The sequence below is a fragment of the Lynx rufus genome, unplaced genomic scaffold (genome assembly GCF_022079265.1).
Source record: "Lynx rufus isolate CCGP_SWC_20201006 ecotype Redwood Valley unplaced genomic scaffold, mLynRuf1.p SCAF_12, whole genome shotgun sequence".
NCBI classification, from domain to species: domain Eukaryota; kingdom Metazoa; phylum Chordata; class Mammalia; order Carnivora; family Felidae; genus Lynx; species Lynx rufus.
In genome coordinates, this window is record NW_025814826.1 from 42,734,126 (window position 1) to 42,752,462 (window position 18,337).

General features: G+C 34.8%; 1 protein-coding gene across 2 annotated transcripts in view; it reads right to left on the bottom strand.

Moving 5' to 3' along the window:
• Positions 1-18,337, bottom strand: part of CSMD3 (CUB and Sushi multiple domains 3) — a 1,257,946-nt gene that overhangs the window by 405,327 nt on the left and 834,282 nt on the right. For both annotated transcript variants that reach the window (XM_047073797.1, XM_047073796.1), the window contains 3 exons: positions 14,703-14,841; positions 6,499-6,686; positions 1,138-1,326 (listed from right to left, as the gene is read on the bottom strand). In XM_047073797.1, coding sequence (XP_046929753.1) covers positions 1,138-1,326; positions 6,499-6,686; positions 14,703-14,841 — 516 coding nt within the window. The remainder of the gene's footprint in view (positions 1-1,137; positions 1,327-6,498; positions 6,687-14,702; positions 14,842-18,337) is intronic.

An 18,337-nucleotide genomic window follows, 5' to 3' on the forward strand; every position in this document is an offset into this window, starting at 1 on the left:
CACTAAACCCTCATGTAGATAAGACTGGCTATAATTAAAGAGTATTATGTCAAGGCACAGAGAAAAGCCCAGGTAGAAAATGGATAGAGCCTTGCAAAGGTTTGAATTCACACTTATAATTATCTTTAAGAGGTACACCAATCCTGCCTTTTCTAAGATTTGAATAAACAACAAATTCTGCTTTTATTTTTTAACATCAGTTTCTGTTGGGATCTGTCACTTACAACCAGAAGAATGCTGACTATAATAAATAGTATTGTGCCAAACACAAGGAAGATGTGCTGAGGATTCCTTTAAATCTTGTTATAAAAACAAATAGGCTTAAAGCTGTTACTGAAAAATGATGGTACTGAAAGTACTTGAAAAATTAATCATAAAATGACAAATGTGATCTTCCACCTTGAACAAGAATAAGTACAGAACTGGTAAATAGTGTTACAAATAAAATTAAAGCCCAGGACCAAATAATGCATAGATTTACATTGTGTGTGCTTTTTGAGAAAGGAGGTATGAAAATACTTCTCAATCTTAGGGAAGCAGTTTCCTCCACTGTATTTTCACATACATTTTCTGAAAAATAAAGCATTTCTGACTTATTCTACATGGAAACAAAGAAGGGGTAAAGACACTGGAAAAACACTCATCATAACCAGAAATTTGTCACCACAGGAGAGTCAGGGTACATTGTCATAGTGCTAACTAGATAGAATTTGAACTAGCCCATGTTGTTTTCCAAGGTGGGAGGTAATGTTCTCTCCCTTCAGTGCATTCATTAATACCGATCTGACATTTTCAAAGCTCTTTGTCGAAGGTTGATGAACACAATATGCACTTAAACTGGTTATCTCAGCATATTTTGAACATATATATGTCATCATTAGGCATAGGGTTAGTTTGGCTGGTTATCAATATTTATTGGTTTTTTTTTTTTTTTCTTTTTGAAGTATAGTTGACATATAATGCATTCTTTATTTTCTGTATTAATGGTCTGGTAACATATAATTACCAAAATTCAAGATGATCTTTTTAAAATATGAAATATTTGTAGTTGTATTAAGTCTCACATTTTATAAATACTATATTGATTTCTTTTTTGTTTATAAGTTAGCTTATTTTGCATACTGAATTAATTCTTACCATCACAGGTTGGGAGTGGATGACTCCACCAGTGGTTTTTTTCACATAGAAGAGGCTCTTCATGGCTCAGCCTATATCCTGGATCACAACTAAATGAAACAGTAGAACCGATGGAGAAATCATGACCATAGCGACGGCCATGTACAGGAATGCCGGGGTCCAGGCAAGAATAAGTGTTCACTGTAACACCTAGGAGACAAAGGGAATATGACAAAGAGTAAGTTTGATGGATTTGGATTTGCCAAAATTGATTCTTATTTCTCAAACAATTGTGAGTTACGATTTTCACAAATAAATGAATGTGCCCATTACTTTATTTAAACAATCAGCAATTTGTTTAGCAAAATTCTTCTGACATTTTCTGTCCACAAAGTCCACATTCAGATCATTTGGTTCTATGAGAACCTGATGAAACTGTACAGTTACCTATCAAAATTTATAATGTCATAAATTCTATAGATATAAATCTATACCGATAAATGGAAGTGTGAACACAAGTACCTTTGTAATAAAGCAGTACAACTGCTCTGGTGGCTCCTTGTCAGGGTTTCAACAGCCTGTAGTGCTCTTGGTGTCTCCAAACAATAATCTCCCTTGTGACTTATAATGCCTAACTGAAATCCTACCATGACAATGCCTTTCCCTTAATAAGACATGGTTTCCCAACCTTGGCCCTGTTAAGTTTTTAGATTGAATGACTTTGCTGTGGGGCTGTCCTGTGCTCTGCAGTATGTTTAGCAGCATTCCTGGCCTCTACCTCCTCCATTCATGACAACCAAAAATGTCTCCAGGTATTGCCAAATGTTCCCTGGGATGCAAAAATGCCCAGAGTTGAAAACTGAGGTATCAGGTAAAATAAATAATTACCTTTTTGTTCCTAAATGAAAGACTTAGACAATGAATAACTGTTGTTTTGATATTCCAATAATACAATAATTAGCATTTTCAAATTGTGTCTGATTAAATCACATTCACAGGAGAAACGGTTTACTTGTATTAGCTACCCAACTTTAAAATGAAGTATTTAAAATAGATACAAAAAACATAGGAGTTCACTTTTTAAAGAGATCAATTATGCATTTTAAATATATTTATCAAACATATTCATTTCATTTAAATGCTATTGTTTTTAATGAGAAATTTAAAAATAACGAAAATTTATCTTTAACACAATTACTTTAACCTGCTATGTTCCTCTTCTCCATGTGACCATTTGTCTTCTAGGCACCCAAGGCTTTGAAACCCTCATTCACCTTTGACTCCTTCTCACAGTTTTGCTTTTCCTCCACAAAATGTATCTGAAATCCATCCTCGTTGAAAAGCATAATGTCATTTATTACTTCTCTTACCCTACCCCAGGCCTATATCACTTCAATTATGTAGGACAAACCATAATCCCTGGCCTCTCTTTCAGTATCCTTCATCTCCAGTCCATTTGGGATATAATTTTGGACATATGTATCCTTAAAATATGCTATTTCTTTGCTTTTGTACCATATGTTTATGACACCAAGTTCAGTCATCACCCTGACATTCAAGACTTCCGAACTGAACTCTACTATTTGCAATTTTCATTATCTCTCAGTAGTCATCTTTCCTCCCAGTCAGGTTAAGTTTCCTCACTAGTTTTCTATTTTATTTTGATACCACAAACACCCTCAGTCATCCCCTTCATTTATAAAATCTTCTCAATTTTTACCAGACAAGCTCAGATGCCCTCTCCTTCAAGTCATGATCTTCTAATGCTCTGGCTCATTCTGTAACTTTCCTTTATCCAAAACTCCTATGTTGTAGTGAAGTCTTAAGAAATCAGGGAAATGTGTGCTTGAAGAAGTCACATACAATGTAAATCATGGTAAAAGCAAAAAACAAGCAAATGTAATTAACCCAAAGTGATTTTTATGGTTTCAGATTATTTGGAGTAGAGGTCAGTGAAGGTTAATCATTTAATTTGTCCTTCTTGTCTCTCCAATTGATGGATACGGTAAGATCTTGCATTTCTTTTATGTCCCTTACCGTACTGTATATATCTAGCACTCAAAGGATAAGTCTAAAGAGATATTTCATAATTGATTGACAAGCAAATAGATCAAAGCAGTGGAAACGGTTTGATTTCTCTACCTTTCTCATACGTATTGACTTTAAATGTAACAACTGTTCTTTAAACAGTATATTCTCTTAGATGTCTTCCATTCTCCACAGTTGAAAAAAAATATGTATACATGCATATAAAAATACGTCTTTGGAGATGGGTATCTGTGTCTATAAATTTGTTCTGTATCCATTTATAATTGTATTGTTTTATATATTATTTACACATCCAAGAAGACTCAATTATATTTGTATTTAAAGAAATACAACATAATAAGCAGAAGTGTTTATTGGGAGGCAGGGGGGAAAACTACCGAAACACAAAATGGGTTATGTTCCTAAATTCTATTCCATGTTGTTATTATTCTAATTTTTAATGTGTTCTGAAAACTATAAATCTTATTTTGTCTGTACAGTTTTTGCAATCTCCTTGTTTTGAAAGAAAGTAGAGTTGAGTAAATAGTGCCCCAGCAGAGGGAGTAAAATGAAAATCTGGAGTGCAAGCAATTTTAATAGTGCAAATAATACATCGAATTTTGGTCTCCTGGGAAAATCAAGTTTTCCTTTATAATGGATATAGTTTAAAAAAAGAAATTCACCAAACACCAAATATGTTCTTACAGTTTTAATTAGTGTAATAATCAAATTTCATTCTACTGATTTTGGAAGTTTTGAATGGTTCATTTAAAAAAAAATAGCTGGGGGGCGCCTGGGTGGCGCAGTCGGTTAAGCGTCCGACTTCAGCCAGGTCACGATCTCGCGGTCCGTGAGTTCGAGCCCCGCATCAGGCTCTGGGCTGATGGCTCGGAGCCTGGAGCCTGTTTCCGATTCTGTGTCTGCCTCTCTCTCTGCCCCTCCCCCGTTCATGCTCTGTCTCTCTCTGTCCCAAAAATAAATAAACGTTGAAAAAAAAAATAAATAAAAAAAAATAGCTGGTTACCTGCAGCTGGGAAACTTATTAAGTAACAACAACAAAAATAGATCTTTGCTTGTTTGTGTTCCTGAAACGAAAGGGCTTGTGATGTTAGAGATTATTTCATAGTAGCAATTAAACCACAACACTAAATAGAATAAAAAATGAGAGGAAGTGATTTCTTGTAAACCCATTTAAATTGAACATTACTGCCTGCTGCCAGATTTGACCAAAGACAGCATCCAGTAGGTCTTTTATCAATCTCAGCCTCTCTAGGTCTCAGCCTCCACTCTGTCTTTTTAGTCACTAGCCTCCAATAGTAACTTTGATTATGTTACCAAGAGCTTATGGGTGACAGATTTTCTGACTGACAAAGATGCTCTGCCTTGACCAAACTTTAGTCCAGCTCCACTGAACCCTTTTGACTAGGTCTCACCAGTGGCCCATTTAGTCCAGTTTTAGCAGAAATCCTGCTGGGTCAGTTTATTGAAAATCCTCCTCCAAGATAAGGCTATCTGATCAAATTCCTTATTCCCCACTCTCAATATCTTTTCACTCTGGCTTGCCTTTAGCAAAAACCCTGTCTAATGTGTTTAGTCAGATTTCCCCTAACTCTAATGGTTCCTCTTAGCAATTCCGATCCACTGGTCCCCACTTTGCTCCGTGACTAGAAATTCCCACTTGTAGTCAGAGCTGAGCTCAATCTCTCTCCCTTAATATGAAACCCCATTGTAATAAAAGTCTGCTCTACTGTCTTTAACAAGTGTTGGTGAATAATTTCTTTTATAGCAAAAGAATACGCTTGAGCTTGACATCTCATTTTAATTCCTCATCGGATTAGTTTTCAAAGAAAAAATATAAGAGCTACCATTCACTGAGGACTAATTGCATGCTAGCTATTATAATCACACTTTGCATGTGTAATTTTATTTAATGTTAAAAATTTTCCTGTATCTGACATGTGATAAAGACCACACACCTGGGTTGCGGTGGGATTGAATGTGATTTGTTAGGTATAGAATATAGCAACAGATTAACGGAAAAGGTGCCTGCCCATTTGTAACATATTGATAAAAATGAATTGCTAGTAAGAATTTTGAAATAGATTGCAAAAAACGACTCCAACTCAATTTTAACACATATATGTTAAACTAAAAATCTCAATTAAGGTCCTTCACTTCATTTTAATTTATAAGTATGTGTTAACCTCTTATTACATTTTATAACAATATCTAAGAAATATAACTCCATGCCATAAAACTCTAAATAAAGAGAAGTTAATATAATTAAAAAATATTATGGAAAATATAATATTTTAAAAAGCAATGAATATATATTGGTTATGGTTTTAAATGCCCACAAGTCAATTAACCAGATCTACCAAAAAGACACCCGATATAGAAAATAAAGATATAAATTTCAAATGCAGGCATTTTTCTTGAGAGGGAAGGGGGTATTGGAGGCTTGAATATAAAAAGAAGTGAAATAATACCTATCTGCACTTGATATAAAGATATCTTGCAATAACCCTTTAAATGTGCTATTAGAACCATTTCACCAAAACTGCTTTTCATATGCAGATACACAGTGATGTACCCTGAGATGAAAATGCACGCATAGATGAGTTTACATGTATACATCATATGCAATACACCCACATATGTATAAATATGCCACGTGTTTGTAAATTAAAAAAAGTTTGTTTCTCTGTATATACCAGGATCAAATTATTTTTAAATATCAGATGTATTTTAGATGTTTTAAATAAGACTGCACGTGGGATTATTACAAGCTTATTTCAACACTGTGACTTACAGCTTGTTTTAATATGCGGTCTTTGAGCGGTTACGTTAGCCATATTTGAATATATGTGTAGGTACTGGACTTTTTGATGTTAATATACTTTTCAATATTTTATACAAAATAATAAAGTTGAATATTTTAAGTGGAAAATGTGTGCAATTAATGTAGGTAAAATTAAAAGAATGATATGAAGCACATGCTAAAAATTTTGTCAATGTTCATATACATCCTAGATTGATATTTGCTACTATTGTGCACTATTAAAATTGTGCACAAATTACTAGTACAGAAACTCATTTTTTAAAATTTGTTATTTGATACTTCTGACAATCTGTTAGTATTTCCTTTCATAATAATGTTAGGTAGATACTGTTGAAAAATCTCTTGTAAAATTTATGAAAACACATTATCTTGTAAACCATTAACATTCTCTTCAAAGAAAGCCTTAATTGTATTTTCTTAATAAATCTTGTAGCTCTTTTAGTAATACAATGGTAATACAAATGTAGGGAAAACAGAATAGGGAAATCAAAATATATTTTGGCATTACTTACTTTCATAATGAATCTTGAAACCGTTGTTAGAACGGCTGTTGTCTGTTGTAAATAGAAGGTATATGAAATTACTGCTACTGAATAGAAACTGGGGCACCTGTGTACCATTATAAGATCCAAGTAATGGTGACAGCAGATTTGGCCCATCATGAACTTCCAGAACATCATAATTCAGTTCAGTCTGAAATCTGAGATTAAGAGACACATGTAGAAATATTTTTATTAGAATACCACTATAAGGAAAACAATAATTTAGATTGCTATTTAAATGACTATTTAAACTTTTTACCATTTTTGTGTTATACTTTTTCTTTAGCTTATCTAATATCATATATCACTTAAGACCTCATCTGAAGCTCTTCATCTTATGGGAAATTATCCTGAAAGAGGTATGTGCATACATTTGTTGTTCATAAGTAAGATTTCTTTCAAATATTGTGGAACATCCTCAGTAAATAAATGACCTTTTCATTGACCACACATATTCCGGGAGTTGCTTTTCTTTTATCTTCCTCATTTCATGGAAAACTATGTGATTTATATTTATCTTCAATCAAATAATCAGATTCTTATAGCAATTGTATATAGATTTCAAATCCGACTTCTGCTTTATTAGAGTGGTCCTTTTTTTGACAAGTCTATTTTGTCCATTAAAAATAGGGTTTTTTAATTTCAAAATAGTGGTTCTAATTATAAGTAGGTAATGACAATAATGATGATGTAGTTGATGTTCACTAAGTGCTTGAGGCTCTTGCTAAATATTTTATCTACATTCATCTATCCAAGCCTCAAACTAACCCAGTAAGTGGGCCCTTATTATACTCATTTTGCAGGTAACAAAACTGAGGCCTGCAGAACTTAAATGGTTCAAACCCAAGTCTCTCTCTCCCTAATGACTATACTAAGCCATGAAAAGCTGGTCAGTTGTATTTTTAGATTTCTGGTGGTTGTTACTGTTATCATGTTCAATTCTTTTAGAAGACATAATTTTTATAAATTGCAATCAACACAGATCAACAATATTTTAACATGCATAAATACTATCAACAAAATAACATTTTGTGTCATTCCCGCACTTCAAGATTGTACAACATTCTGAATTGGAAATCAGAAATCTTAGCCGTGGAAAAACTTTACTTGGAATCATGGAAAATTGAGCAACTTATTGCCTTGTCCCTGATGATCCTGCAGCCCAGGAAATTCCTTTTCTACCAATGTATTCCTACATATCCTCCAGTTTTCAGCTTAAATATGTCCAGAAGCAGCCTTTCCCTGATATCAGTGTAGGTTAGTTTCCCTACTGTATCGCTTCATTTTATTGCACCTTTTGTGATACCAATCATGGTTGTGTTTGCTTGTTTGACAGGTGTCTCCTTTAAGAGTCTATATGTTCCACAAGGTCAAACGGTGTCTGTATTTGCCAATGCTTTGCATATGGCAGACACTCAAATATTTATTGGATAAATGAAAGAATTAATATATTTTAAAGACAAAAATAACTTTCTTTACTCTATGGTTGTTACCAATTTTATACAAAGCATTCAATATACTTAGATACTTTAGTGTTTACCATGAACCTTGGGTGGCTCAGTGGCACCTGGGTGGCTCTTGGTTTTGGCTCGGGTCATTGCCTCACAGTTCATGAGTTCAAGCCATGCATCTGGCTCTGTGATGTTAGCATGGAGCCTGCTTGGGATTCTCTCTCTCTGCCCCTCCCCTGTTTGAACACTTGTTCTCTCTCTCTCTCACTCTCAAAAATAAATAAATAAACTTAAAAAAATTAAAATGTATCTTCTAATGCATTTTTGGTAACTAGTTGTCTCCAGTACACTCTTAAAAATAATTTTTAGTTACAATGTCCATCAACTTTCAAAAGATTACTATACACTTGCCAGCCTTTTCCAGTATTACAAAATTAAACTACATTATTCTTCAAATAACAAAACAAAAGAAAACTCAAAACCTGGTCCAAACAATTGAATGGAAAATCTAAACACCAGAAACTTTATTTCATTATAAAATACAATTACAAATACAGCATATAAGTAGTAAAAATTAAGTGTACAATTCAATACTATTTAAGAAGTGCAATTGAAATATTTTTCCATCTGAACCACTTTTATATCCTGTTAAGCAATATACTTAGTAAAATGAATGAATTTCATAAGCTTATCTTAGTCTTTATTTTGCAATATGGAATGTATTGCATTGGTCTAAAAATAACTTTTCCAATAGTACAATTTAGAATAGGAAATATATAGGAACACACTACGTCCTATAAGTAAATGATCAGACAATGGTACATTGTGAATCCATTATTTGGTTGTTTTGTAGTCAGTCTATTGCAGTATTAAAACTGGAGTTTCATTTCGATAGCTAGTCAGCTGATGATAACCAAATTAAAATGCACAGAAGAGTCAGAGATTACTCTGAATTGAAACCTAAAGAGACAAGTCTTAATAGAATAGCAGCATTAACTGGTGATATAGAGAACAATGTTCAGTAGGAATGAATCCTTAAAAAGAAAATCATCACAGATTCGCCTCAAGGAATTATAAAAATACACTACAATAATAAGGGAAATGAATTAGGGTTATACAATAATCTGAATTTCTTTCATTTTGTGTTTCAAGATAGTTGTACACATTCCTCATAAATTGTCTCAATCTAGTGTTCATTTGTTTATGACATTAAAGTTAGTGTTATTCATAAACAAATGTTATGGAACCACTAGATGATATTCAAAATGAAATCAACCTTATCTTACTCAATTTTTGTTGTCTTTTAAAAACATTCTTGATGTAATCCAAACCCATTCTGACCAAATTGAAATAGTCCTCATTAATTTAAAAATAATAATAATAATAAAAAAAAACAGTTGCTGTCTGAAAGACTGATACTGATGGCTGTGGTCTAGAAGTTGAAGACAAGAAAAGGGATAGAAAGACAGACTTAGGATGATTAATAAACAGGAAATGAGTTCATTTAGAAGCTGGCAAATATTGAGAAAATTTACAAACTGTTGGAAGAAACAAAGCAAAATTCCTCTGCAGATCTGAAAATGAGACTTGCAAACTGTTTGGCTATGTTAAGAAGAGATAAACAGTTAGAAAACCACATAGGTTATTTGGCATTACTGTTTTGTTTTGTACTTGATAGACAATTTGATTTCTTAAGATTTCATTGACTTAAGGTACTTGAGATAATTTCAAGAAGCCAACTAATGGCTAATAGATTTATAATATTTTAGTTCTTTCTTTTTTCCTGTAAATTAAATCTAAACAATTGCTACATTTGAGAATGTAGGAAAATAGCCATGCCACCGTCTTCATCATAGTATTTGGTTAAATTTTCATTCGAACCAAATTAACTTAACCTAGTTAATACCTAGTTAATACCTAGTTATTCCTAGGTATTAGAAAGCAAATGACATAACTCAGTAATAAATACATTTCATTCTTTGGAACCAAATTCTATGACAAGTAGTCTCAGAATGACAAAAACTATTAAAGAGTTTGCAACCAGTGTTCTCTTTTTTCAAATTTGTTTTTAACATTTTTTTATTATTGAGAGACAGAGAGAGACAGAGCATGAGCATGAGAGGGGCAGAAAGAGGAGGAGAGAAACAGAATCCGAAGCAGGCTCCAGGCTCTGAGCTGTCAGCACGGAGCCCGACGCGGGGCTCGAACCCACGAACTGTGAGATCATGACCTGAGCTGAAGTTGGACGCCCAACTGACTGAGCCACCCATGCACACTGCAACCAATGTTCTTACAATAGCTTGGTTGGAAATCAGAAGGGAATTCGGTTTTTCAAGAATGTAATTCTTGTTTGCTACCTCAGAGATGATATCTTGTTTCTCAAAACAATCTTATGGGGAAAATGAAGCACCAAGATATTCTAGGGTCAGTAAACAAGGAAGTGATAGATGTACATATTTCTGATTTCAAGGTGACTATTTTATGCCTCTCACTTAGTGAATAAACTTCTCACTTATTTTTTAACTCGATGAAGTCACTTGCTCACTGCTTCACTACTGACCCACTCCTTACCATCTGACAGCTACTTAAGATGTGGATTTTTTTTAGTTTTGTTTTTTTTTTTTAATGTTTACTTATTTTTGAAGGAGACAGAGACAGAGCGTGAGCAGGGGAGGGGCAGAAGAGAGGGAGACACAGAATTCAAAACAGGCTCCAGGCTGTGAGCTGTCAGCACAGAGCCCCACACAGGGCTCGAACCCATGAGCCGTGATATCGTGACCCGAGTGGAAGTCAGACGCTTAACCGATTGAGCCACCCAGGCACCCCAAGATGTGGATTATTTTAAAGAAACCAGTTTTATGACCAAGCACAATGACTATGGATAACCCTAGAGCAAAATCTTATACCATTAAAGGAGCTTCAGAAAGGAAGAAATGGAGGAAGATATTTAAATAATTTTCCTTTCAAATAGGTCCAACTCAAGAATCTAATGGGCTTGTGTGTGTGTATATGTGTGTGTGCAGGAAGGAAGGGTAGATAGAGGACTCAAGCTGCCAAATGAATATTTCAGTTTTATATAACTTTATATAACTTTACACAACTATAAAGTAAAATTCTTTTAAAAAAGTAAAATTCAAAAGCAATATACTGATACAGCTACACCCTGTCTATTCTAAAATAGTGAAAATAACATCAATAAATTCTTAAAGCATTTCTAACTCTTAATTCATTCAGTGTTTGAGCTAATTAACAAGGAATTACATACATGCATATATATACATATATTTGTATATGTGTGTGTATGTGTAATATATTACACACAGACATTGATATCAAGGAGGTGAAGGAGCTAGGAGGTTTAAAATTTACTTCAGAGTGTGATTTAGGGACCAAGAAAAGAGGCACAGTTGATAAGACTTGCTCAGGGGTGCTCAAGGGAAGATTTTTGGGCTCTAGGAATCATTTCTCACCAAGGCCTGTTCTGTTTCCCCTACAGAATTGTCCATTGTTGCTGTGCTCAAATCCTAGCAATGACAATCACTTTTCAGGCTAATGCCTGCTTACAGCCTAACTTAAAGGATTTGTGTCTCAGTAAGCAGATGATTGAATAAGAAAGAGGCAGAGTAAAAAGTGTTAAGTAACTATATTTACCAAAATTAAATTGGGTTTTTGTCTATTTAACTGGTATTACAGCTTATAAAAATTGCTGAGAAGAGTTTTTTACCAGGAAGTTAAGTCTGGGATAGTCTAATTTAGAATATAGGCTGTGGGTGGCTCAGTCGATTAAGCATCCAACTTTGGCTCAGGTCATGATCTCACAGTCCGTGAGTTCGAGCCCCACTTGAAGCTCCGTGCTGGCAGCTCAGAGCCTGGAGCCTGCTTCAGATTCTGTGTCTCCCTCTCTCTCTGCCTCTGCCCCACTCACACTCTGTCTCTCTCTCTCAAAAGTAAATAAACATTTAAAAAATAGAATATAGGCTGTAATATACATGAGTTCACTTTAGAGAATTCTGAAGATATCTACACAAGATAGGCAAGCAGCAAAGAGGCCCATGTAACTGCCTATTGGGAGGGATACAACATACATGTTAAAAACTTTGGACAGAGAAAATGTGTCTTCAAACAAAAGTACAAAATCAAAAGTCACAAGTGTGGTGCTCTGAATTATAAGCATCGCTTTGCAATCTGCTTCTCCAGTTGGCAACTCAGCCTACTTAGGGCTGAAAGATATCAGATGTTATTTATTTATTTAATGATGGTTAATGACTCACACTAGTAAACCAGGGGATGCTTTTCAATGGAATAATGCACTTTGTGTTAATAAAACCTAAACGAATTTTCTAGTGATAGTATTATGCTTATACAGTGTTTAAGACTTGAATATAACATAATGAATATAAGCTATTTTTAAAGTCATCTATAATTTGAGTCAGCTGGGAGGTAGAGAAAGTGAATTCTTAGGAACAAATCAATATAATTTTTTAACTTATTCAATGATGTGATCAATATTATTATGGCATATTGTATATTCCAAACAGAATAAAAATCTGTGTAATAAAGTAAGGTTGGTTAATTTGGGTCCCACATTCATGGAACACTGTTATTTGATAAAGACTTGATTCTGAATAAATAGTATGATTTTCACTAAAATTGCTATGGCAATGCAAGCTGTATCTCTGAATAAAGGATATGGTTTCAACATCACCACAAAAAGCTCTGCCAAAGTATTCTAAATATAAACTTTTTCTTTTGAGAGAGAGAGAGAGAGAGAGAGAGAGAGAGAGCTAGTGAACAGGAGAGGGGCCAAGAAAAGGAGAAGGAGAGAGAATCCCATGCAGGTTCCAGGCCCAGTACAGAGCCTGACTCGGGACTTCATCGCAGGACCGTGAGATCATGACCTGAGCTGAAATCAAGAGTCAGATGCTTAACCGACCAAGCCACCCAGGTGCCCCTCTAAATATAAACTTTTTTTTTAGTGTGTAAGTCATTGTTATGAGCTGATTTGTGTCCCCCTAAAATTCATATGTGAAGTCCTAATCCCTAGTACCTCAGAATGTGCCTATCTTTGGAAAAAGTTCCTCTAAAGAGATAATTAAGGTAAAATGAGATCATATGGGTGGTCCAATATGAACACTATCGTTGTAAGAAGAGAAAATTAGGAAACAGACACACTGAGGAAAGACCATGTGAAGACACAGGGAGAAGATGGCCATTTACAAACCAAGGACAAAGGACTTCAGAAGAAACAATCCTGCTGACACCTTGATCTCAGACTTCCAGCCTCCACAGCTGTGAGGAGATTCATTTCTGTTGTTTAAACTACTTAGTCTGTGGTATCTTGTTATGACAGCCCTAGCAAATTAATACAGTTGTAAGAAAGTTTGTGGGCTATAGTCAGGTAGGATGGTCTCATGTGAAATGTTTAATACTAACATCTGTCAAACAGAATTTGTTTTCTTCTCAACTTTTAACACTAGTGTGGATAGATTAATTCACTGGAGACCCTCTTGAATTAGGGAAGGATCATGTTGTTTGTAAAATTCAATCATCAGCATAATTCTGCTATATTTATATATTTGTATGATTTCCGTGTGACTACAAAGCTTACAAAGGTAGCTTTTTCAAAATTATTATTATTATTATTTTTTTTTATTGAGACAGAGAGAGAGAGAGAAAGTGTAAGGGCTAGTCAGGGAGGGGCAGAGGGAGAGAGAATCTTAGCAGGGCTCTAGCCCAAGACCCTGTGATCATGACCTGAGGCAAAATCAAGAGTCATTTAACCATGTGAGTCACCAAGGTGCCCTGGTCCCTTATTCTGTTAAATAAAGGGGTTGGAAGATGAGGGGAGTCAATAATAAAATTAGGAAATTTTATAAATGCGTCCATTTCCATTTGTGAATACTGATCCAAGCAAAGACCTGAAGTTTCATTCTTTAACTTTGTAATAGTTAATATGGTCTTTCATGGTATAGATTATTTGATCAGTAAGATTAGTTTTCTTAGGAAAAAATATCCTTAACTGGCCAACCATTAGTACACATGAATTTGACACAGTCATGTTTTTGAAGGAATTGTAGGTGTAGGGATGTGGGTAGTGTGCTTAAGTGCCTGAGGCTGTAATACAGTATAAATTCAAATGTGTTTACAACATTTTTGCCTTTTGAAATACAGCAGAAAACACAGGCCCTTTAAAATACAGGACAAATACGGGGCACCTGGGTGGCTCAGTTGGTTAAGTGTCCAACTTTGACTCAGGTCATGATGTCGTAGTCTGTGGGTTTGAGCCCCATGTCAGGCTCTGTGCTGACAGCTCAGGGCCCAGAGCCTGCTTCAGATTCTGTGTCTCCTTCTCTCTTAGCCCTCCCCTGCTTGCACTCTCTCTCAGTCTCTCTCTCAAAAGTAAAGATTAAACAATTTTTTTAATTAAAAAAATATATAGGACAGCGAAACACATTAAGTTAAGGGCCCCATGTTCATATTTAGATAGTGTGCCATATTTGGCCCACCTTTCATATCTCAATAGTACTGACAGAACATTGAACAAATAGAAAATCAACTTGACAACAGGCTGAAAGGTTAAAGGGGACAAATGTCTGAAGCATTCAAGGCACAGAAACTATTACAATAAAACTATACATTGATTTAGTAAATAAAATGGATAATGCTGACTATTGTTTTAGATAACATGTACTTTTTTAAAGGTAGAAAAATATTGGTAGAGACCTTTCAAATGTAATTTTGATAGAGTGTCCGGGTTCAGCTTCAATCACCCACTCACAGTTCAAAGAGTCTTTATAGTATCCTGGCCATCCTGGTGAGAGAATCAATCCACTGGGTGCAGAAAAATGGCCACCACATGGAGCTGAAAAATGAAATCAGAGAATAAGTAAGAATAGAACTTTTATAACAAGTTGTAGAAAGTATTATTAGTAGCAACTATAATTTTTAAAATAAATTTCTGCATGTACTTTGTAAATGCTATTTAATAACTTTTTGAAGGTAAAACTACATCTGGTCCTTCTATTGCTGAATGATTATTTTTCTTAGAAAAATTAGTTTACTTTTTGAAATATGGCATAGTTATGCACTCAGCATGTCAGATAAACTCAATATCCTCAAGTGTCCTAACAATATCCTTTAAATACATGCTTGTGTCTCCATCATTTTCATGTTCAAAGCTTGAAAACAATGTAAATTGTTAGTTTTAGTTTGTCTCCCTTTCATTTTCTGACTTACATTATCAAATACTGCTAATTAATGCTACACACTGCCTAAAACTCTAATCTTGCTTATTCCAGAGTTCCTACTACAATTTGGGCCTTCATTGATTCTGCCTCTTCCCTGATTTCCCATCCACTGATTTCTCTCTTGCTTCAGTCCAGCTGTCAGAATAATATCCTTCAAATTACAGTTTCATTATACCATCCCCTTCCCTAGATGTCTATTTTCATCCGTTTTCCTTTAACACCAGATTCAAATCCTCAGTTTACAATTTCAAGTATATAATTTTCTGCTTTTCTGTAAATTTATACACAATTGAAATCACAATGATAACATTGTAATTCCAGTAGGTACTGATTGGGTCTTTTGGGGTAAATACCTCATTTTGGAGACGAATAAACCCGGTCCAGAGAAAAGCAACTCCTCAAAGTACACTAGGCTTATTAAATCTTATTAATAAGTACTTATTAAAAGTACTTTAAAATTATTTTTTTTTACAAAACAGACCCTCAAAATTGGTCCTCTCCCATTATCTCCCAGTACTGGTAAATGAAATCACCAGCCACAGAGTTGCATAAACCAGGAAGCTAGAAGTAAGCATTTTCATTTTTCCTTAATCCTTACCATTTATTCTCATATCCAACCTATCCTCAATCTCTTGTTTTTTTCATCTGTATAGCTGCCATTTGAGTGTCAATTATCATAACAGGGTGCCTGGGTGGCTTAGTCGGTTGGGTGACCGTTGATTTCGGCTGAAGTTATGGTCTCAGGGTTTGTGACTTTGAGCCCCACATTGAACTCTGTGCTGACAACAAGGATTCTCTCTCCCTCTCTCTCTGACCCTCCCCTGTTTGTGGTTTCTCTGTCTCAAAATAAATAAATAAACATTAAAAAAATTATCATATCATAATCTCATCTCTGCAGTACACCCTCATAACTAACCCTTCTAACTGGCCTTTTCCTCTACATTAACTATCCTCTATGCTATAATCTCTATGCTATAACCAGAGTGGTGTTTTTAAACCTCAAATCTGACCACACCCTTCAATGGCTTCCATCCCTGTTGACACATAAGGCCCTGCCCATCTAGCTGTTCTTTATGCTCTCTAGCCTACACTCAACTTCTCTACTTTACTCTGCAGCCCAGCTGCCTTAACCTACTCCATATCTTCAGGACGTACACACAGAAAACAAAAAATGGAGCAAAGAGTATTTGAATTACTAAAAATTATTCAGAAAGAAAAAAGATCAAATATATACTATTAGCTTTTCAACATATTAGAGAGCATTCCCAAAGACTTACTAGGTTATATTTTTATTTTCTCTTAAATAGTTCCATTTAAACTTTATCCCATTTGTTTATATTTTTGTTGTTTACTTTTTTCTTTTTGTTTTACCTTACAAAATTTCTAAAATCTATTGCTCCAGACACTATTTTTACTAGTTTTCATTTTTGAAATAATTTGATACAACCCAAAGAAAATAAGAAATATTTATAAATTGGCCTAGGAACGCAGCATTACTATAAACATCCATTTAAGAAAAGTATTTTTATGTGAAATTGCCAAAATTTGTTATTTGTATGCAAAAGAAAATCTTTCAGATAAAATTAGATTTTCTTCTGGGGTGCCTGGGTGGCTCAGTCGGTTAAGTGTCCAACTTGGCTCAGGTCATGATCTCGTGGTCTCTGGTTCGAGTCCTGCATCGAGCTCTGTGCTGACAGCTCACAGCCTGGAGCCTGCTTCGGTTCTGTCTCTCTCTCTCACTCTCTCTCTCTCTCTCTCTCTCTCTCTCTCTCTCTCTCTCTCCCTTTTTTCCCACTTGTGCTCTGTCTCTCTCTCTCAAAAATAAACATTAAAAAAGATAGATTTTCTTCCTTAGTAGAATTTAATTTTGTTTCCTAAAAAGCTTTCAAAGGAGACCATTTCCATGAGGATTATTTACTCCTCTTTGTTACAATGACTCATAATTAGGTTTCCTGTAGGGTTATTATGTATTTCAAAAATAAAATTATGTGCATAACAGCCACTTAAATTACCATATTTTAAAAGACAGAGTAAAGTATCTTAGTGAGAGAAGGTCCTAGAATTATGGAGAATTTCTGACAGAAATCCTAAATATGTCATGGACTCATATTGTTTTAGGCAAGGATTTGTGCACTTCAGTATAATCATCGTTAAAAGAGGCAATCAGTCATAAAATTAACAATTGAGTAATGGGCCATAAAGGATTAAAAAGTAAAATACTCAGAAGCATTTTAGCTGGTCCCTCTCTCCAAAGTATGAGGGAGGCAGTTAGGAGAGGGCTTTAAAGCAAAGGAGTAACATAAAAATGTGGTTACTGTCAGCTCCCTGAAAGGAATTTTCTGAATGATGACCCTGTTAAAAGGTATGTCTTCTAGTTAACTTATGACATGTTCCGAAGCAGCCTGTCTCTCTTACACACAGGGTTGAAACTCCCCAAAGTTATTATTCCAAAAGTATGGGAACAGACTCCCCGAGAAGGTGTGAAACGCGAGAGAGAGACAGGTGCTCAGTGCAGATCAGTCAGGACCAGCCTCATGATCATAGTGACTAGCAGGCAGGTGGCAGGGGGATGTGCACAAGGAGAAGCCACAGTGTAGCCAGAGCAGCAGAGTATGGAGACGACAAAATGCAGGGAAAAATAAGGGAGATCAAGTACAGAGAAAAGAGATGTAGAAATCTACCTGAAACAGACAGAAGTATAGAATATAGGGAAAAAAGAGAGAGAGCATATGCGTGCATGTGAGGGAGTGGGAGCTTTGGAGCAAAGAGCTACTAATAATATTAGTAACAAAGATTTGAACTTGTAAAGAGAAACTTAACTGTAAAGGGGATAACCATACAGACCCAAAGGTAATAAGACAATGGCCTACACCTCGTAATTTTGCAATATCCATGCATAGCTTATATTAAATGAATAACTTTCTTCATATAGATTCACTTATATTTTAACTTAAATGACATTTTTAGACTTGCCCTGAACAAAAATATCCATGAAATCAGTTTTTAAGTGAAGCTTATAATTTTTCCCCAAATATTTCCCAAAATATTATTCTGAAAATAAATATGTAGCTATTGAGATGTACTAAATGCTTACACATTTAACAACTAAGA